At 36.2% G+C, this 23,193-nt stretch overlaps 1 protein-coding gene across 1 annotated transcript in view; it reads left to right on the top strand.

Annotated features, from left to right (window-relative positions):
* The window catches only part of Otp (orthopedia homeobox), a 28,686-nt gene extending 5,904 nt beyond the window's left edge, over nucleotides 1-22,782 (top strand). The window contains exons 3-6 of the mRNA XM_070308750.1: nucleotides 669-850; nucleotides 16,150-16,324; nucleotides 17,672-17,836; nucleotides 21,717-22,782. Of these exons, the coding sequence (XP_070164851.1) occupies nucleotides 669-850; nucleotides 16,150-16,324; nucleotides 17,672-17,836; nucleotides 21,717-22,039 (845 nt within the window). The 3' untranslated portion in view covers nucleotides 22,040-22,782. The remainder of the gene's footprint in view (nucleotides 1-668; nucleotides 851-16,149; nucleotides 16,325-17,671; nucleotides 17,837-21,716) is intronic.
* Nucleotides 22,783-23,193: the final 411 nt, after the last annotated feature.

Genomic DNA, 23,193 nt, shown 5'->3' with positions numbered 1-23,193 from the left:
TGTGTACGTGTATGTCATAAGATTATGAAAAAAAGTAAACAAAATTAAATAAAGAAGCTCGGTATATAATTCAATTATTTTACTTTATACCTTATACGTCTTGTATTCCGAGACAGAACTATATGGAAATAACTGTAAATAATTTGACATTAAATATATGAATAATTTTATTTGTTCTTTGAATAAGTGGAATAATAGTGTGTTAAATGACAAGATGAACTGCATAGATTTTCCGCGAATGTCTCCTGAGTAGTCGTAATAAGTATATGAAATATTCTCAGAATGGATGTTTGCATTGTGAATTAGAAGGAAAAATCTTTTGCTGAATATTCTTAGTATATTGCAGTAGCTTGTATTGTGATAATTTCTGAGTAAATTGCAGTAAAAGTATATATTAGTAAAATATATACTTAATTTAATGCAGCTTATTTTAAATTAATTTTACTTATAACTTTTAACTAATATTTGAGTCAAAAATAGTGCAATTTATGTATATTAGATATTTTTCGTAACGTTCTGTCTGTTGAGATACGAGGAGAAGGTATGATTTGTAATTTAAATATTTTTTACTAATTAGAAGTTTATTGGCATTAGTTGAGGATAATTGATATCGGAGAAATCGGCACTCGACATGTTTACATTATTTATCTATTTATTTCGTATTTTAGGAAGCGCGGCAGTGATCGGGCAGGGCGATGACAAACCCGCGAAGCAAAAGCGACATCGGACGCGCTTCACACCAGCCCAGCTCAACGAATTGGAAAGGTGTTTTGCCAAAACTCACTACCCGGACATCTTCCTGAGAGAGGAAATAGCTGTGAGAATCGGCCTCACGGAAAGTCGCGTTCAGGTAGGTGTGGTCAAAATGTACAGACTGCCGTCGGCACGAAAAACGATTAATCCAGCGTGAAATGAAACTTATCGCGTGACTTTGCATTCATTGTCGTGCCGGGATTACATTGCGAGAATTTTGATATCGTGCATATTAAAATATGACGTTACAAAAATTGTAATACGACGATTAAGTTTAAACATTTAAATCGATCACCGAGAAAAAGATAATATTACATGATCCCATTTATTATGTTAAAATATCAGAAAAATCGATTAATTTTCTTTCGAAAAAATCATGTTCTATTTTTTAAAAACACATGCGCTTTGTGCAATAACCGATTCATTTATATAAACATATTTATTTTGATTATTGAGATAATATATCATACGGTATCACTTTAAAGATATTATTATATATAAATGTGAGATTATTTCTGATGATATCATGCATAAGTATAACAAAACATATTAATTAATAACAACGTAAGATTTTGTAGAGACGAATATTTTTATAAAAGTTTAACCAAATTATAAAAGATAGCATTCGACGATGGTGTGAAAATTTAATGACACAAATGTAGCGTAAATGAGCGATAAGTCAAGGGGTTACAATATAACATAAATTGTCGTGGCGTGGTGACCTCGCAATTATCCTTTAGAAACATATCCAGACAGTACCGGAACTCTCCGGTGAAATCAATTGTGCCGGCCTACTGTGGCTTTTTGGATTAAAGTGAAACTTGGAGCAGAGAAGCTAAGCCCTCGCCCTGCGGGGTTCCGAATTTTGGTGGGTTCCGCTTGGTTGCGGGGTGACCGCGAAACTTTGCGGAAACTCGCAAGTCCTGCGTCTAATATCAGGAATTCCTCGATCAAGGATCGAGAAATCCGATTTCAAAAGCGGAGATACCTCGAAAGCTATTATTTTCTGAGGTCTTCTAAGGCATAAGGGATGTATATTGAGCCATTCATGACTAATTATTAATTAGGATAATTCTAGCTTAGACGTGTTATTGTTCAACACGCAATGAAAAATAAGAATAGTTTTACTTCACGAGTTAAAATTGATTTAAGAGAAATGATTTAAGTTAATTATATATTGCATTATATTAACATAGAGAGATGCAAAGAATCAAAAATAGTGCAGAATGAAGATTAAAAATAGACATGTCAATAATAAACGTCAAATCAATTTTAAAAAGACGTGGTAAATCGAAGGATCTTTCATATTATAATTTAATGATCGTAATTTGTTTTTGACAGCAAAAATACACTCGTGATTTCCGCAGTTTATCTAAATACGGAGCCGACGGAAATCTATATCTCAAAATTCGTAGAACAAAAATCTTTGAATTTCTGTTCTATTCATTTAAGAGTTCATCAACTTTTCCGTTCGATTACTCAGCGTAATATCATCACATATATTTTAATCAAAAATCAGAAAATAAAGTTAACCAATAAAATATTTCATGAAAATTGACAAAAAGTTTCATCAAAATTAAATGATAATTAGTCATAAAAAATGATGAATATTGATAGAAAATTGTACAAACAAGAAGATTTTGATTTATTATAATATACTATCGGGTTTTGTGATATTACTTCGCTCGATCAGATGAGATTACTTTGCATTATATTAAAAAAAAATAATTCTAAAACGTGGATATTTAAAAAATTAAATAGATGAATTAAGATCCCCGCATTTGGCGTTAACTTTATATCATCTAATTAATCCGAGAGCAAATCAGCTAAAAATTTGTCAACTCGATCGAATTTGATGATCGCGCGGAAGAATGGCTTGATCTCCCCGCGGGCTATCAGCTGACGGAACTCTTTTAAGTCTTCGGGGCACGTCTAGAAAAACGGAGTTAATAGAAATTCATGAAAATTTTATTCGCAACTTGAAGGCGTCAGTCAAGCCGAGCGTTGTGCCGCATATCAAGCAGCCACTCACCGTCTCTCTTTCGCGCTCGTACATATATAAATTCGCACATGCAAGTCGCAGGATATATCCGCGTATCTTCGTTCGTTGTAAAATAAGATAGGTGTTTGTATTGTGAGAATAGTTATGCGTATAGATATCGGATAAAATGATACTTTATTTCTACAAGGAGATCGATAAGTTTGATACGATAAACGAAAGCTTCTTTAGAAGACGCATTTGAAACTTTAATATTTAAATGGATTTTAATTTATAAACTTTGATAATTATTTCTCTAAATTAACCATATATGTAGATTCATTTTTCGATATCGTATAAAGACACTTATATCATAGTATTATAAAACTTAATTCGAGTTTTGGATGCCTCAGAGTCGCGCTACCCTCGCGTCTACCTCGGTTCATGATTATCATCCGTCATCATGGTGAGAATCGCGCGATATATTGATTCCGGTGCACACTTTCCGGAGTGTTTAATGAATTAGTGGTTTCAAAGTCATGTCAGCGAACCCGGACTTCTTCTTCCGAGTCCGGAACAGCGCGTGTTCGTTTCGTCTTTCTCGGGAAATGTCAGGAAGAAAAAAAAAAAAAAAAGAAAAGGAAAGGAGAGGAAGCGAACCGGGATTCGTGGGTCTGTCGGGCGGCAGGCTGCCTAATTGAAAGAGGTTTTCTGTGGGCGAGGGTAGACATCAGCGTGAACGAAGCGTTTCCAAGGAAACCCGGCAACGGGTACTCGTGTGGAGAGGGCCTTCGGCACCAATGGGGCTGCGAGGGAAAGGCGCCGGCGCTCAGCATCGCTATACTATCGAGCGTCGCTATCAAAGGTTTCTTGACTCGCCATGGCGGATCTGTTGCGTATTTTAAAGATAATCATGTAATCTTTATTTATTTTATTTTTTTTTTAAATTATTTCCGTGTGTTACCATGTCGATCGTCGGCGGTTATAAACTCTTTTTAAAAGATTCTCTTACCCTACAGGGTGTTCCACGATCGTTGAATTATGTCTTCGCAAAAGGATGATAAAAATTTAATTATTTTTTTAAATTTTGGATATAATTATTTTTAGGTGTTCTAAAAATATCGCGCACAAAATAAGCTAAAGTGCACATTAGAGAATTGAATAATTTTAGACAGCTTTTCAAGACACATATCTTAACACCGATACGAAAATCGCCGTGTGATGAAAACTATCTCGCGTATCGGCCCTGAATAATTAAATTTAAAATTAGCGAACGCGCGAGGAGAATCCACTGCTATAGAAATTCACTGATGAATCCGCTCGTTTCTGCAACCTACATGGTGTGCAGCATAAGTTGTGACATTCCACATCATTGATATAGTAAACGTAATAGCTCTGTCGTATAATCGTTGCATTAATGACTAGAAAATTGCTCGAGTACGTTGCACATAATAGAGCGTGTAACAGCTCTCTTCCTTTCTATCTCTCTGATAACTACAATAGGTGTGTACGATAGTTACATAACAATTGCCACGTTTGTATCAATAGATATTGTTTATCCAATCATCTTTGATACATGTTCGCCTCTTTTTAAACTTTACCGAATAATTCTTTGATCGTGTATGCGTTTAGCGATTGATAAAACTGTGTTTTGCGTACTAAAAGATCAAAATTGATATGACGTTAGATTTGATCCGACATTTACTTTATTATTTTGTAAGAGAGAAATTAAAATATTTTAATTAATATTTATTAATATATTTTATATTGTATATCGCAATATGCTACGCACAATATTCATAGAACGCGAATGGACATGAGATTAATTTTTAACAGAAAATATAACTATTTGCTGTTAAATTTTCGATATATTCAAAATTCGTTGATATTGGTAGGCGATTGGGCGATTTCGAATACAATCCACAAACACGCCGCTGACAGATCGAGCGATCGGTAGCGCGGACAGATTAATCAGTCACTATTTTTCCGATCGAGCACAATACCCGGCGACTCCGGAACAATGGGAAGCATTCCTAATTAGCAACAAAATACTTGAAATAGCGTAATGAAATATTACGATTCATCGATTTGTAGTAATTTATTATCGCTCGAAGGGAGAGGCGTAATTGCTGCTCCATCTCTAATTCCCGTTAATGAACAACTATTAAATTGCACGATAACGCATCGTGAGAACTGTCTGTACAAACAATAATTACTTCGAAGTGGCATTATGCAGCTATTTTAAATTATGTGTAACATTTAATTAACGTCTTAATGCGATTATTGTTGCGTTGCGAACTCGTTAGCGCGATGATACGTATTGTCTGAGATACGCGGCGGAGATTAGCGCTCTCTTGTACGATACACATCGCGAGATTTGACATATATGTATAAAATATACCAAGTTATACGGCCCGCGCGCGTTCGCTCGAAATAAAATAATTAAGAGCCGCCGACTTTATCACTGAAAAATGCACGAGCTTTCGGTGAGTGTTCGCTCCGCTTAATTAGCCGTAATGGACATAATGAATTTTACATTAGACCGAGTTTTATCATTTTCGAATAAAAAAAAAAGGGTAGACGAGGGAGAAGGGGGAGTAATTCTCGTACCCTCATAAACTCGGCGCGTTACCGGTGCAGCCGGTGTCACTAAACGCAATCCCCGTTGCATGGAAGTACATAATCGTGCGGCTGCTACATTTGCCCATACATACGACGAGTACCGTTTTCGCAAAGCGCAAAAAGTTATTTACTCAGTCATCGTTTTATTACAATATGTAGCTTGTAGCTAACAATCTTTGATAACCGCTAACAAAAGGATATAATCAAAAGCAAAAAGACGTTGAACAATTTTTAGAAAAAAATTACTTGAAATTGTTCAATTAATATTTAAATATTTGTTTGATAAAATTATTCTGTAGCGTTAAAAATTGGGACCTTACAGTTAACTCTCGTATAAATCGCGACAGTAAACGTGGAGGGAAAGAAGCGGATATATGAAAAAATATCGATGGGAATCGCGCGAATAGAATGTTCGGTTTATTTTTTAGAGTTTTACATAATATTTAGAAAATTATTCCTCAATGGAAGAGCGTGGTTCGATAACTATGCATTATTTCGCGCGAAATGTGCGAGACGCCGCATGCATGCCGTCCGTTCGTTTGCCGCGGCGGGAATTCACGATTGACACACGGGGTCAACGGCTTTTTTTCATGCGATGTGCACGCTTTTAGAACGCAATCGCGCGCCGTTATTTCTTACCGTCAATCATATCCCGAATATTAATTCGCCGCGCGCTCGATACTTCAAATAAAGTTCAATCATCCGGGAGCCACGTTGCGGGAGTTTGAGACAAAAGCTTTTTTCATCCGGACGTTTATTACTAAGCCGACAGTTTATTTCGGGCGGCGGTATCGGCACTTTACGGTTTTAATTACGCGTATTTTAATCCGCCCAGGAGACATTTTCTGTTTCGGGAGCGCGGTGCCGGATAGAGAACGAGCTTTATTAGACTGCACACGGTCGATTTAAATTTAATCATAATGAAGAGGCGATTAAAATTGCAATCGTCCACGGAATAGAACCCATAGCGCCGGGTAGTTAACGTCTGCTAACAGGCATTTAACTTAACTGCCTCAGGTAACTGCTCGTTTCTAGGCTGAAGGGTCCTTTCGATTGCCGTTGCCGGAAATTTTATGGGGCACAACTCTTTCGTCGATGAGCGAACTTTCGGGGGTAAACAGGGACGACTGTTTTCGCGCGCGATCGTTTCCGTGGATTATCGTCATTCACCGGATATAGCGAATTTCATCGATTCGGCAAACTTCTATCGATCGTTCGAGTTTCGTATCAGTGTAAAATCATTAATCTAAAGTATCTAATATCCCCAAAAATCTTTTCTCGATAATGCCTTTTCGCTTATAAAAACAGAAGTCATAGGCAGAATAAAAATATTTTTTTTTATGACATATATCGTAAGAATTTTATGAAATTGAAAAACGAGCTAATATTTCATCAGATATCAGATGTATTTTTTTGGTATTTTATTGTATTACCGTTTTAATTGAAAAAAGTGATTATATTAAAAATAACGATATTGATTGAAAATAACAGCAACGTGAATTTTGTTTTACGTTTAACGAATCACATTTTATGAAATGAGTTAGGGGGGATGATCACACTATTTTTTTTCGAGAATATCAATCTCTTGAAAGAACCAACGGCTAAACGTGCGACTTTCCTCGCCTTGATACGTTGCGACTTCCAGAAGTCACATATGCCACGAGAGATGGTAGAGCTCGTCCGTGGTGGCGGGTATCGGAGTATTGCTTTCAAAGTATCCCCCGGGAATCGGATGAATGGCGATGTCATTCGGCCGTCCTTTGGGATAAGCAAGTGACTGCAGTGAGGATAAATGTAGTTCGTTATTGTCTTGCCCCGAGAAATGGGTAATGGTTTCGCCGTTCGCGTTGCTTTTTCCGACTCAAGTTTGCTGCTAAAGATTTCACGTTTGTGTAAACTTTTATAATTATATATAATAGATATTCATTTTTTTTTTAATAATTATTATATGATTAGAATAAATTGAAATTTATTCACATAATTATACCTGCATATTTCTCTCCCAATGCAATTGTTTTCTTTTAATTGTATCATTTAAGAAGAGAGGCTTTTTACAGTAAATTATATAATAATATCTCTAAAAAGTTGATTGTACATATATATATTCATACACGCACATGATTCAAAAAATATCCCGAGGACGTTAATTATTTATTATGATATAGATCTTGGGGTTTCATCATATTGCTATCACATCATTATCGATAAGTGTTTATAAAACGGGAAATTACGCGTGAAAAGAACGTCCAATTCGAGTAATATCATCCCGCGAGGAGTCGATAATTTCGCTGGTCGACTATGCGCAAAGGAAGGGCGCGAGTTCGAGGACTTTTATTGCAAAATCAATACCTTTAACGCGGAGTTACGATATCGCGCTCGCGGTATCGAAAGTCGAATATGATCGAGATGCGATATTGAGCTGTAAAATTTCCGCGCGATAAACTATCGCCGACTATTTGCGGATATATATACATTCGGCGTAGAGCTCGGACATGTGTACGCGGCAATCGAGTGTTTTATGACGGTGCATCAAATATCCGTGCGTCAAATTGCTATGCGATCACTCTCGATCATGAACCTGCGCGTCACGTTCGCGTACAATTGGTTATCTTTTTCTAGTTATCTTTAATCTTCTTTTTATCCACGTAGGGAATGCAAGAGATCGCGAAATTACGATAAATCATTACGCTAGAACATTGTTTTAAAGATAAATTGATCATTTGTACATAAATAAAAATATTGCAACGGCTTCATTTTTATTTGAAATGTGTAATTGTTCGCGTTTTTTGAGCATATATATATAGTTATACTTCCACAAAATTACATCGAAACTAAACTTAAAAATATTGTTTCAACTTCCCTCTTCGTCAATATTGTCAAATTCGAAACGATTTATGAGCTCGATAAAATCGTTCGTAAAACTCACGTTGATAAATTAATCTGTTATTCCTTGTGTATAAAATGGCATTTCCGTGAGCAATGATGAAAAAGCGACGCGCGTAAAACGCGTGCGCGGATCTCGCAGCTTCGCCGCTCCTGCGTCGAGCTGCGAAGATCCGACGCCTCTGCTATGCAGCGGTCTATGCATTTTAAGGGAGGGGTGATTTTTAATGCCGTATAAATATGCATAGGCCGCGATATTAGCTCTTACGTGTCGTCGCTCGAAAAATATCGCAAATGTACGCGTTACGTACGCATACGAGAAAGTGCGCGTGTGTGCGACACGCGCGCAAAGGCCGGGGAGAGAAGCATCCCTCTGTGTAGACGTGCAAGGTAACAGGACCGAGGAAGGGCATTAGGGTCCTCGATGGATAAATTGTGTCGCCGCGATGAGCCCGGGGGAGCATCGTCTAACGCCCATTTTGTTATGACGTCTATGCTGTATACTGAATAATTTCGATGCGACAAAAATGCATAGATTTACGCGATTAATTGTAGATCCGAAAATTCTATATAATTAACAGAATAAATTCTGCGGAAAGTAAAGCAAATTTCTCAAGATTACATGAATATAATTCAGATAATATATATATATATATATATCCAATCTAAAAATTCAAATTAGAATGTGAATATGTAATGTACTTCGGGGAAAGTCGATATGATATTAAAGACACATTTCTAAAGTAGGATATTACAGTCGTGTCGCTCAATACGAATAGGATGGGAAGAGACATGCGGTTTATAATATAATTTAATATATTTATCGACGAGAGAGAGAAAGAGAGAATACGTGACCACTCGCGAGTACGAGTTACGAACTTGAAAATAGATTGATAATATACATGTCGCTTTCCTACGTGAATGTACAGTGTCGCGTAGACTTTTTCGCGAACGGGCTTATTCCAACAAGTAAATCCAGTTCCACAAGCAATTCGAGTTAATTTGACGACAGATATCGTAAGCCGACGATATTGCGACCATGAAAATAATAATAAAATACAAATGGATCAAGTTTATATGACCGAGATGCATGTAAGAGAGGACCGAGTATGCATTTTATCGTCGTGTTTCACGTCAAACCCTTTACGAGATTATGTGCTCTAGAGGAAACTGGCTGTATTTCTCTCTATTTTTATCGCGATAAATTTTTCGAATCTTTCAGTAAAATTTTGTATTACTCATTTCCCGTATATCTGTCTATAAAGACGGTTGTTTCCCGTAGAATTATCACTCGAGAATATAAAGTGTATTATATTGTTGCTTTTTCATAGATTCTACCTATTCAAATTCTGTCAAACAAGTGAAAGTATAAAATTGATGTTGAAAATAACAATACGCGAGATAGTTGTGTTACTATAGTGAATACAATAGCTATATTAAATAATAGATTATACATATAACGTGCCATAATCATGTATCAAAGGGGCCGATTTTTAACTCCACGTGACATTAGAAGTCGGGCGACTCGCTAATGACGTGGCGAAAATCTCTCTCCTGACGGCGCAACGCAACATGAAACAGTGGGCGGTCCGGGTAATGCGTCTTGCCACCCTCAGACTATCTCCCGACCACCGTCATCAATCAGGGTCACATCCTGCAAAACTTATGTAGTATTTATTTTCATTAAATTTATCTCTCCACCTGGTCCAGAGAGCGAGCTTTTCTCATCGACTCATGAAAACAGATCGAAGGCACATTTATAAACAATACCTTGCAACCATAAATATGCAAAGAGATATACCATATAAAGTAAAATAACTGTAATCTCTACTGTATGACATCTTTATCGATAATTTCATGTAAAATTCAGTCACATAAAATATTTAATTGCGCATAAAAAATATAATATAAGATCTATTTAAAATAAAATATAATGAAATATATATATAACATTATATATAAAATAAAATCAGTAATGGGTATAGTTTAGGATTTTAAATAAGAAAGACTGAGATATTGTTAATCTATGCTAATTTTTCTCTTTTATCTTCTGTCGTAAAAATTTTACAACATTTCTCCACCAAATTTCCGATTTATATATAAAAGTAGGTTACGATATATTGTGTGGGTTAAAAAGGATCGATATCAAATCCAAGATCATTAACTCTCGTTTAATCAAAAATATAATATCGTGTAAATTTACTATATTATCGGAATTACTAAGCTTTTTGTGTGTAAAATATTAATCTCGCACACACACAGACTATTTGGCACCGTGAATCAAGATTTCATCGCAAAAAGCTTCTCCCATCCCGAGTGGAATTACGAAAGAGAAACGTTATCTCGTTTCGTGGCGATTCGAGGCGTTTTTCCGCGAAGTGAGTCGGACTATTCTTCAATGGCGTGCTGAAAGCTACTCCTATATATCTTAGGGTCTCGGGCAGATCCCGCCGCTTGCCTTGATGGCAAGCTCAATTTATATCAGCGCCTGCTGAAACCCCCTTTACGAGGTCTCGCCACCTCTTTCTCGCCCCCTAAACCTCACCCTAACCTCAAACTACCCCTGCCTGGCCAATGCTTGCTTCTTACCACCTTCGACCTCCCCTTGAAGGCTCAGAGGCTCCTCCGGAGTTAAACTAAGCCATTCGCGATCGACGAAAAGAAATAGAAAAGGTCGCTTCCTGAAAGTCGCGATCCTTGTCGTCTTCTATGATTCTTTGTCGTTGCGAAAATGCTGGCAAATATTATAGTTTGATTTGATAAAAATTAGTGTGAAAACGACATACGAAATATTGTTTTTTATATGTCTTTGTAATCTAATAAAATTTATTTATATACAAGCAATTGTGTATGTGTGTGTGTGTGTGTGTGTGTGTAAAAATTAACTTTGCGAATATTAAATAGATCTTCTAAATAATAAATTAAAATAAAGTTATAGTTAAAATAAAATTCTTATGATTGATATTAAATAATTCATCAATAAGATGAAAACCCAGTTTCTTTTTGATACTATTTATGCATTTTTTTTAACATTACTAAAAATAATACTAATTTAATAACGCATTATCATTATTGAAATATGTCTTATTATTGTACTACAATGTATTAAGCGAACAAATACGTTCAGCGATGAAAATAACTTTTACCGAACAGAATTACTTGAGTCCAAAATTAATAAATAGCGGAATTATAAATGTAAATAATCTATCATGTAAATTTTGCATTAGTCTCTAATGTAAAAATACTGGCGGATAAATTTACGGCAATTTTTATGATATACGGAAAAGTATCGAAAGCACTAAATATAAATAAACGTATCACACATTTCAAAATCACATATTTTATATATTGATATATATAGATATTTGTAAACAGATTTTATAATATTAATTACATATTATATATGGAAGAGTTTTTATTTAAAATTTTTATTAATATAATATATAATTAGCATAGCTGTAATATAATTAAATATAAATCATTATTTAGAAAAATATTCTTTTTATACGCAAATGTATAACAATTGAGTTTTAATTAATAAGAAACTGGATCTCTTCTCTCGCACAATTGTCATGTTCAAATATTAAGAATTTATAGGAATACAAGTTTTATACTTAATAAGAAAATACTCAATGATTATACGTGATCCAATTTTGCGACATCACTAGAATGCATGCTAGAAAATTTATGAAAATTGTATTTCGAGAGACTCGAAATGAGCTTTGCCGTCTTGCACAGCCGGATTGGTCGGAGAGTCGATGTCGATTATATGAAACCAGCAACGTCCATATCCACCCTCATCCTGATCCCAGGTGCTTCCTGGGAAACAGCTGGCACGGCGCACGCGCCTCCGCGCCGACGAAGCAGTGATTGATCAATTTTTAAAAAGCAATGTTCCTAATTGACCTGCCGCGCCGGTTCGTTTTACGGCAGGCCGTTTATATCTTACGAGGAGGCGTCAGTCAGGGCATCTTAGTCATCGAAAGGTGTGTTCCGCAGCGATTCATGCCAGTTGCTCATCTGCAGACATCGTTTTGAATCGACTAGACAACAATAAAACATTAATATCGACCATCGATTGAACGTCATTCATTAGCATATTAACAAACTGCTGCAAATAGTGCTAGAATATAAATGGTTTTAGTTCGAGAATACCATCATGATTAGAATTTTGATAAATTCTTAATGATATTATTTACGTCATGAGAGGAATACACGAAGAATAAAAAACGCCATCTCCAAAGTTAGTCCATCCACCCTCATCCTGATCCCTTTATTTTACTTCGCGTATCCTTTTAATATTATTTTTTTACGCATACAATTGTTATTTGATTATATTGATATTTTCAAAAAGTAAATGATACAATTATGAACGCTTAGATACATTAATTTATGCGTTTATATAGTCATATTATATTGCAACTATATAACATCATATGTAATAATGTATTTTAATATAATTGATACAATTTAGCCGAGGAGGAGTAAGATTGTATTTCTAATATTGACGATGAGTTTAACATTTGATTAATTAACATTTAATTTAACGATAACATCACAAAATAAATGAAAATTTCGTATTTTTATACCGCTTCCATTACATCGATTAAAAGTTTTAATATTACGAGTAGAAAATCTATGGAATTGGCAAAAATACAAAGCCCACGCGGGCACGACCTATCGATTCTACGTATGACAGCGATTATCGAATGAATTACAGTAGTGCATTGTCTCACGTGCGATGCAATAAATGATGCTAATTTCATCGTATCGTATCCTACCTCACGTTGAATCGAAATCTCGATGTATTTTCGAGCGATTATTTCCGCAATGATCAATGTAATAATAAAATTATTACTTATAATAGTAAAGTATATAGAAGCAAGGAAATTTTTTTTAGCACATAAATTATTTTTACAAAATACGCTAAAGAGATTGGTGCAATTTGTAAAAATTAAATATTGAATACTATAGTGATTAATATAAACAAGAAGTTGTTTTTTTTTTTTTTAATTTTTCTTTGTTAGCAAAATAAGATATGAATTTTTTTTTATGGAAGATTTTTATTAAGAATAAAATAAAGAACTTATAATTATTGGTATATTTTGTATATAAAAATTAACAATACCATACATTGATAATAATTCTTAAAATTTTTTGGAACTATCTCTAGATTTAGAAACGCTTGTTGCCGCATATCGATCGTTTCCAAAAGCAGATTTATCTTGGAGATGTCATTTAACTTGGAAGATGGACATTAGATTAATTGCAGTTGTGGATATTCCATCTATTTTTGGCGATCACGACACTTCATCAAGTATTCTTCCTATTATTTCTATTATCCAAAATTATATGAAAAAACGAACTTATTTACGTGTATATGTCTTTATACAAATGCTATGTTACAAATATTTTAATTTACAGTATTATTATGATACTGGTTAAAAACGAGTATAGTTTATCGTACGCGTCTTCTTTTCTTCTGCAAATAAATTTTGCTCTCCCGATCGTAAATTATTCCAAAAGCATCGATAAGAGTTCTAATTAAATATTAAGTTCAAACTTCTGTGTCTACCGTGATACAATATATGTACAATATTTCTAATCGATCTCTGATGTTAAGCTCCGATTCAGGCATGAATAAAAAATTCATCGATTGCTCGGCTTTCCGGTATCGGACACGTACGTCGAACGTACTCGTTCGCTCGTTTGTTATTACGTAACAGAAGTCATTAGCATCCGCTCGCGTTAATTAACGGAAGTTCTACCATATGTTTATAGGCTTGATGCATCTGCGGGGTAGAGGGTGTATGTGATAATGCGCGATTTGCGCGTAGGCAGTCCCTCTCTCTTTCTCTCTCTCTCTCTCTCTTTCTCTCGTGCTTTTTCCCTCTTCTCATGTAACGGCGAATTATCCACGGGCTTTTAGCCGCGGTTTCATCGCAGTTCTACCGTGAAATCGACACGCCCACGACCGGGAGACGATTTGTTGGTAGAGTGAAGAAGATGTGCGCCCTAAAAAAAAAGAGCAGCCGAAAACCTGCCCTTATCACACAGATTGGTTTTTAAAATAAGAAGTTCTAAAATTGATAAAAATAAAATCAGCATATCGTGATAATTTTTCGTGAGATTATCATGTCAAGAGTTACAAATGATGATATCCCGTAAGAAAAATATGAGTTTATGTATGCGAATATATACGCATATCATGTATACAAAGGTATATATCTGATTTTATAAGGATGTAGTGAGTTTTATGGAGATGGAGGAGAGCACGTTCGATTCTACGCCACTGACTGATATATAGACGCTGATTCGGTCCCAATGCACTTAACACCATCCAGCTCTAATGCCATTCTCTCGTCACGAGCGTCCATCCTTGAGAGTCAAGAGACCCGCCAGCTGTTACGAGCCTCCGACAAATATCACAGGAGGATAAACGTTAACTTAGCCAAAAATGACATCATTGTTCATGTTCAATTAAGATTTAACAATAAGAAAGATAAGATCACGTGTAAGAAAAGATCGAGAATACGAAAAGATCTTTTACGCCTCAGGTTATTTAAAATCAACATAATCATTATAAATTTCACCTAAACAGTTTATTGTAATACAATAGAGTCATTATTTCATACACACGCTCAAGCGATAACAATTAATCAAAATTAAAAAATTTGATTGTTTTTGCTGACAAAATGTCAGTATTTATAAAATCACATAAAACTAATGAATATTGTTAAAATCACTATACGCGAACTTTTAACCGACAATAGGCGATAAAGTAAAGATCGTAAAAATCGCTTCGCGGATTGAAATATTTATTCGAATACTCCGAAATCTCTTGAGTTTGACATTAAGACGCCTTCGAGTGCGTATGAGTGCTTCAACGATTGCTTCATGGCAATACCTGAGGTGTACACTGGAGCGTGTAAATCCCATATATCCAATTAGATTCGTATAATCCTCGTATGTTAGCCGAGGGTGTACCTACCCCCCGAATCGCCACCCCTTTTGGTCTCCGCCGTGCTGCTCTTCTCTCTATGTGTATCTCGCCGCTATGTATTTATACGTGTGTGTGTGTGTGTGTGTGTGTGTAGGGTGGCGCAAGCGCGCATCCCGCGCTCTAATACTAAAGTACTAATTTATGGGCACATATGAGATAGCTATAGTGCGCGTTACCGTGCCAGGAAAGGACTATAGTCTGCGGAGAAGGACAGGAGCGAGAGAAACAAAGAGAGAGAAAGCGAGAGAGAAACTGTACTCCTAGTGGTGGTACGTCGGTATTGGTGGTGGTAGTGGCGAGATAGGGCGAGGGTAGGTAGGTATATCGGAGAACACAGAGGCGGGCTTTGCATGCGATATCAATAAATCAAGTCCCCGGGACCCCGGCAGCTTAGGGGGCCACTACGTGGCCAGAATCAACAGCTCATAACGTCGGCTAATAGCTACCCGCGATGGGGTCGAAGATATTGTCGTAACACCGAGGGACACCTTACCGTCGCAATGGTTGGATTTCGTCGCGTCCTATTGAGGGAAAAAAAAAATGTTATCGCGGGCAGAGGTGGGCGGGCGAAGAAATTATCGAAAATATACGATTCTCGATCGTATCATAAACTAAAGTATGCTTTGTTTCAAGAATAATAATCGCCTCAATGACTTTCTTTCTCGTTCTCATTGACAAAATGTTTCCAAACGGAAACTGATTTTATTTTTGAATGAATCGTTGAAATTGATCGATCGGCGAAGTCATTCATATAAGTTGATAAAATAACAGATATGTACGAGAAAATTCAGATAACGTTAACACGTAACGAGAATTATATAAAATATCTTTCTATCTACGCGGAAATTTCGAGAATTCTTTTTCGGACTACAATGATAACGATTGATATCCTTTACTTTGTGTGCTACAGGTATGGTTTCAAAACCGACGAGCCAAGTGGAAGAAGCGCAAGAAGACGACCAATGTGTTTCGATCTTCGGGATCGCTGTTACCGTCGCATGGCTTGCCTCCCTTCGGACCGATGAGCTCCGATTTGTGCAGCGGAATGTTTCATACCCCCGCGGACAGATGGGGAATGGGGACAGGTCAGATATCAATAGTCAGTTTTATTACTAACCGTGTACAAGAAATGACAGGTAAAAAAAAAAAAAAAAGATTATCCGTCCACTTACATCGGGACGGAAAACGTCCTTTCGATCGCTTGAATTGGCGCGCACACACACACACACATTCGTTACTTTCCAGATATATAAAAATGACATTTTTATATACGAAACGTTTTTCAAGTCCCTTCAAAAGCATTGTTTTGTCTAAAAGAATATTTTCTGTTTAAAGCGCAGTTATCGACTTCACAAGTCACGCTGGATCATGAAAAAATTGATATCCTATAATGTATATATTGTGATGTGATATCAATGTGTACTGCTACATGTTCGCTGCCGAGATAGTTTATATTTCTACACAAAATCAAATTATTTTATTCATAAATTTTTAACTCGTTTTATTCCACGAGTTTAAATATATGATATCTTATATAAACATATTGGAGAGATTCCCAGCATAAAGAAAAAAATATCATATTTTATTCTGCTTACATAAATCATTATCTCTCTCTTTCTTACTTTTTTATAAATATTTTAATTGATATCTTAAATTGTTTCATTGTTTTTACGAGGTATTTGTATAATCTATTTTAATAAATGTAGAAGAAAATGTAGTGAACCGAGAAAGAGATTTATAATAAATCCGACACATCTCCACTTTTGTAATAATTTTTGTGGAAAGAGATACTAAACACATATCTCTTCATAAATAAATAATTATATTCAAACATCAAGTAATTTATTTTTTCTTTACAAATATTAGAATATTAACGACGTGTTTGGAAGATTTTATAATTTTTTTATATAATCCAATGTGCAATGTTTTAATCATATTTAATTTTAATTTATATCTCTTTCATCTTTCTAGTTCATAGACGTGCTTTTATATACACATTTTATTTCAAAAGACGAAAAAAATGCTATTACATTTAAACGGAGATGTAATAAAATCGAAGAAATTCGGGGCGACGGACACTTCTTTTTTTATTTGATCAAAGCACATTATCCGTATTTATGTAAACTGGATACAATGATCGCCTCATTTAATGCACGATACGATTAGCGGGAGAAGAAGCAACCCGAGAAGGAAACAGCAAAATACTCTCGTAGACGAAGTCGCGACGATTGTTCGCCTCCTAATTTTATTTCGCTCGTCTCCACATTGCTCGAGACGGTTAAAGTTAGTTACTCGTATTATCGGTTGTTCACCGGAGACGACACCGATAACCAGCCTTTCTCATTTCTTTGCGAACTCCACCGCGTCACCGCGTATGCAATTTTGTATTTTATTTACGGTAATTTAGCCGCAACTCACTCGTCGTTCCACAGGTCTCGGACAATTGCAGGGCGGCATGGCGATGGGTAGTTTCGGGCAGCTCGGTCAACAAAGCACGGGAAGTCTGGGTTCCAGTCTGGGCCTCGGCAACTCCGGACTCCCGATCAACAGCCCGTCGCAATCAGTTTACCATACTAATTACGGACTCAATTCTATCGGTAAGTTACGATGAGAAATGACGACTCGCAGTCCGATAAATACATAACAAAAATGATATATTATATGCTGTTAGATGTGAGAAAATATTATTTTTCTTCTATTGTAAAATATATTTAAAGAATATTGATTATACAATTTAGGCTTGAGATAAGAAATATCGTTTATTTGTTAACGTCAAAATTTGCGTATCTTTATTATCGTTTACGGTTTTCTCTAAAATATAAAATCGTAAAATTTAGATAAAACAAAAGCATTGTACGGTTATATACTTTGCTTCTTCAGATGATTTGAATAACGTTTTTACGCGTGTAACGTTTTACCCGTTGCTTATTCAAGTAACATGACACGTTACTGAGAGTTGGCGACATATGCGAACGCGAATAGACACACCCAGGAGAACGTTCGCGTCAACCTGGCCGCTTATTTACGCGTTGATAATCGTCTTGCCAAACTTTTGGACCGTGGTCCTCTAAAAGACGACGTGCAAACAGCGCCATGGAAGTCTCTTTGACGAAGTCGTTAAATGTTACGGTGCATTAAGATTCGGAGGGGTTATGCGCCTGCACGTAAGGAATTTGAGACAGAAACATAAACCCCGTCCTCCTATCTGTTTACGCAGGTAGACTCCAGGCCCGATCTCGCACCTAGGTGCGAGATCTTTCGCTGTATGTTTACCATAACATCCCGATGCAACCTGTCTTGGTTGAGTTACGCTTCGTCTCACCCGGAGGGACTTTGTATCTTCAAAGATACTTCATGGGATAAATCGCGTGTGAAATTCCTTCTTTCACCAAATCGCTGTGCGCCTCGGTCGTCATTTTTCTATTAAGTGCGAAAATGAGATTTTTCTTTCATTCATAAATGCATATATTTTTTGCGAAGTATGTCATACAATTTACTATTCTCGATAGTTTGAGACAAAAATATTGAATTTTAATATGAAAGTCCGTAAATGCTAAGACGATAATTATATTTTGAACAACGGAAAGCTATTAAATACGAAATAAGATTTATACGTCTAACAATATATCTAACATTATATTTGATGTATTATATATTAAAACGCGGAATATATCTACCTATGTATGTATTGAAATAACAAATTATTGAAAGCTATTGTTTATTTTTTTTTTCCAATTGCGATCAATCGGATTTCAACGCTCATAAACCATGGAGAAGTAACGAACTTGCGAGATGATAACAAGAAACTCGATAATAAGATAACAGTCTAGCTGTCTTCTCATTCACAGAAATTTTTTTCATTTCGGAATATTCCTCAATAGCTAATAAATCATATTTAAGAAGAGACGATGTAAATAAAAGCATTTTTATAAAATGTGAATTGGTACACTTAAGTCATCCATGTTAGCATATTTTGACACAGGTCATCAACCCTGAAGATGAATCTGTCGATATGATACGAATTTTATTCATGAATCTGTCAAATTCTTTCTCAACAAATATATAAGTGGGGAAAAGACGAGTGACATCGGACATTAGAATTTACTAGAGTTACAATCATGTTGCCGCAAAGTAAAAACTGTATCGGACGTAATCGCTAATTAAAATATTCAATATAGAATCACATAGAGATGCGATAATCTAAAGATGCATTTATCGAACTCTTCTAAGAAAGCAAAGCTTACGAATAAAAATCCGGCGTAGCACAATTTCGCAAGCTGCAGTGCAAGCGCACGTAACGCTTATACGGTGGCAATTACCGAACGTTATCGCCGGGTAGCGTCACTCGAGAGGGGAAAAGAATTGGCATTCCATGAGCGCGTCCATGTATGTGGCGAACGCGGTTCTAAGGTGAATACGTCTAGCTTGAGCCTGGCAACCCACTAGCAGCCTTTATCCGCGGATAATGTTTAGAGTAAATAGCTTTTAGAGTAGAGCGTTATTTTTCGGTTACCGATGATGATTAGCACTGCAATGTAACCCAACCAACGGCATGATGCGGTTCCTAGTCGATCGGAGAATTCCATTTGATGTCTCTTTCTTGCTCTCTCTCTCTCTCTCTTTTTGTCTTTTTACCGGCGGTCACTAGGCAGACGCGCAAACAAGAGCCTTCATAATGCGTAAATTAACGTTTCAAAACGCCTGATTTTCAGCGCGCGCTGTCGCAAACGGTGCAAAAGTCGCGTATCTTACACAGAAAGTTGTATAATTTCTATAAAAATTTGAATTTTAATGCCTGCTTAAAAACATATTCTCTTAAATGGAAGGAATATATTATCATTGATAAACAGTAGTTTTAGTTATAAATGTAGTATCGAAAATCTGAAAAAGTGAAATCTCACTGAGAAGAAGCATTAGTGATAATGGCTGATTTTACAGTAAAATCTTATTGTCATAATTAATGAAACTTATACATAAGACGGAGGAACAAAGTGCGACTGTGTTGTCACTGCTTTAAGGGGGCATACCCGTTTGAAACTTCGAAAAATAAATACATTTTTTAGACTTTTCTGCAGCGCAATGATTTTATTAAAACTTTTAATTTTTTTACAATATTATTAACTACCTAAATAAAAATTTTGACGGACTTCAAATTTTATATGGGAGTTTCTAATAAGATTCCGCATCTGTCAACGAAGCCTTTTTTAAATCCGATTCCCCATTTTCTTGTTATAAAAAAAAAAGATGGACTTTTTTTCAAACAAAGCAAAACTTTTTTTTAACACATTGCCATTTTTTTATTTTTTGAAATTTTGAAAAAACGCTTGGATAGCAGATAGCTATTATAATGTCTAATAAGAAAAAAATTGGATTTTTGATTTCAGATATGATCTATGAACATTTTCATGCACGCCGTGCAGCCAACTAGAATTTGAAGAAGCTCCGCAAATATTCCCATAATTTAAAAAAAAAAAATTTTTTTTAAGCTGAAGATTTTTATTCAAGTAGTTAATAATATTGTACTAATATCGCAAAAAAAAAAATAAAAATTTTTATCGAGTCGTTGCGCTGCAAAAAAATATAGAAAATGTACTCATTTTTCAAGGGGTTTTCAAGAAGTTTCGAACGGGTATGTCTCCTTAAACAGTGATATTTTCACTGGATCAATTTAAAAGAGTAATTATCTTTACACACATACATAGAAAACACACGCACTTCATGCTGCGTGTTGTCTTGCTTTATTTACATTTAACTTTGAACGTCAAGTTATGCATTCGTCTTGTACATCCCCAAAACCTCATCGATTCTTCGCAGGACGAATCATCATAGCAGCCGACAATAAGCCATAAAATCACGTACATCTCGTAGCTATTAGATGTTCATTCTTTCGTACGGTTTTTCAAAAGCGGCCGCTGCCGCTAGTCCTCTGCAAACTCGTGTTCGGCGCAACGCACCGTCATAAAAAAAAATTTTTACTCTTTTTCCGTTGTCTTTCGAGCCCACCAGCGTAGCGCGCGAGAAGGCGGAAACGACTTTACGACGGCCGGTAGCGCATCCCGCGCGCTTTGTCAGCCTACCGTATTAAATATCTCTTCTGCAGAGAAATGAAACGTTCTTTCCTCCGCACCTGTAAATTGCTTTTTCTTTTCTACCTGAATCGTTTCAAGGATCTACTTCGCCTTGTCGGTCGATTCATGTAGTTAACTATGACAATAAATATTTATTCTACGTTATTCACTGTGTTTATCGGAAAAAAATGTTTATTGCTTACCGATAATAACAAACTGTTGAGAAGTCATGAAGAATAATTTGCGAACTATTCTTGTTTAGGATAGAGAAGGAAAAACACTTACTTAATTCTGAGACGGTTTAGGTCGATCGTGCTGGTAAATTAATAAATTCGCATTAAGTAATAAATAGTCGAATACTCCACGAGGAGAAAAACACTCACCTTTGTCAATTTCTTCCATTTAACAGGCGGCGTTCACGTGACGGCGTCTCGAGGTTCGCCACCGGTTGGCGGTCAGATGGGTTCGGGCCTGAACTGCGGCCAGGGTTCGCCAGGCACGACTTCCGGTGGCAGCGGGGGTGCCGGCAGCGGCGGGGGTGGTGGCGGCGGCGTCTCTTGCGTCGGTGCCGACGTAAGCGCGAACGAGGCGTCGGACTGGAGAGGCGCCCACAGCATCGCGGCGCTCAGGCGCCGCGCCTCGGACGCCTCGCAACAATACAGTCCACAACCGCCGCCACCCCCAGGACCACCTCAATACTCCCATGATCTGGAGTATAGTCCCGTTTATTGAGACATCGCCTGAACGTCCTTTGACGTTCAGTTCCACGGAAGGAGAGATTGCCGGCCGTCGCGGTAGAAACTTACCGTAATTATCATGTGTGGAACGAGTACTCCTCTCTGTTCATCGTCAAGGAATCGCAAGATAGGACGGTGTTCCCGCGACCGATTCTACAGAAGAAATCTATCCCGGATTTGCCCGGATTGTGATTTTAATAAAGTCAAGATAATGCAGCGAGGTCAAGATCGACGATATTAAAACGAGCATCCTGAATTCGATTTGCGTCAAGGTCTAAAATTATTCGCCGTTTTGAATTTAACATAAAACCAATGGTGAAGCATAGCAAATAACGACGGAATTAGAGTAGTTAAATAATTTCGGATGTTTCAACCGACAAATGTTCAGCTGGTCGGTAAGGGTTCATAATAGTTTGATCATTACGATCACTTTATCGCGATGAGAATTTCAATTCTTCAAATAACATGAATTCGTCGTCCTGTCAGAAGAAATAGTTGCAGGAATAATATGAAGAAACCACACGAAAGGAGTACTCTTCTATAAATTCGCATAGAGGTAAAATCAGGGTAGAAAATCGAAATTGCTGGCGGTATCGACAGTGACAATTTATGCAATACTCGTCATCATAGCCTTCCCAGGACCATCGCGACATAAAATAAACGTATTAGTTCCTGACTAATGTAAGACCGATTCCAGAACAAAAATATCCATGTTTATTGATATTAAACTTTTGAAGAAATATTTAGAGAGAAAAAGTTTTTTTTTTAAATGTAATTAATATTTCATATGCAAAATGATTTTCTCGTTAAAATCTAGATATTTCGCTTTGTTTTATAAATTTATATTTTTTAAGATATGGATTTAAAAAAAACTTATAATATCAATAAAAATGCATATTTTTGTTCAGGTGTATCGGTCTTGTTTAAGAACTGATACATTTATTTCTTACGCATGACATATGTATATCACAGTTTCTGCAAATGTGTCTTGCTGATGTTAATACTACTGGACTAATCCTCGACTGGATGCCATAAATATAAGAAAGATAGAGTAATTGTGATGTATATCATGGAGTTGTCGTAATAATTAAAATTATTCGAGACGAATAAATATTTCCGACAGGTAGTATCTAGTCAAATATTTGTTAA

This window comes from Polyergus mexicanus, unplaced genomic scaffold (assembly GCF_030449975.1).
Source record: "Polyergus mexicanus isolate NDT 795.1 unplaced genomic scaffold, iyPolMexi1.0 SCAF_16, whole genome shotgun sequence".
Classification (NCBI taxonomy): Eukaryota; Metazoa; Arthropoda; class Insecta; order Hymenoptera; family Formicidae; genus Polyergus; species Polyergus mexicanus.
This window is presented reverse-complemented; position numbering and strand designations above follow the sequence as displayed.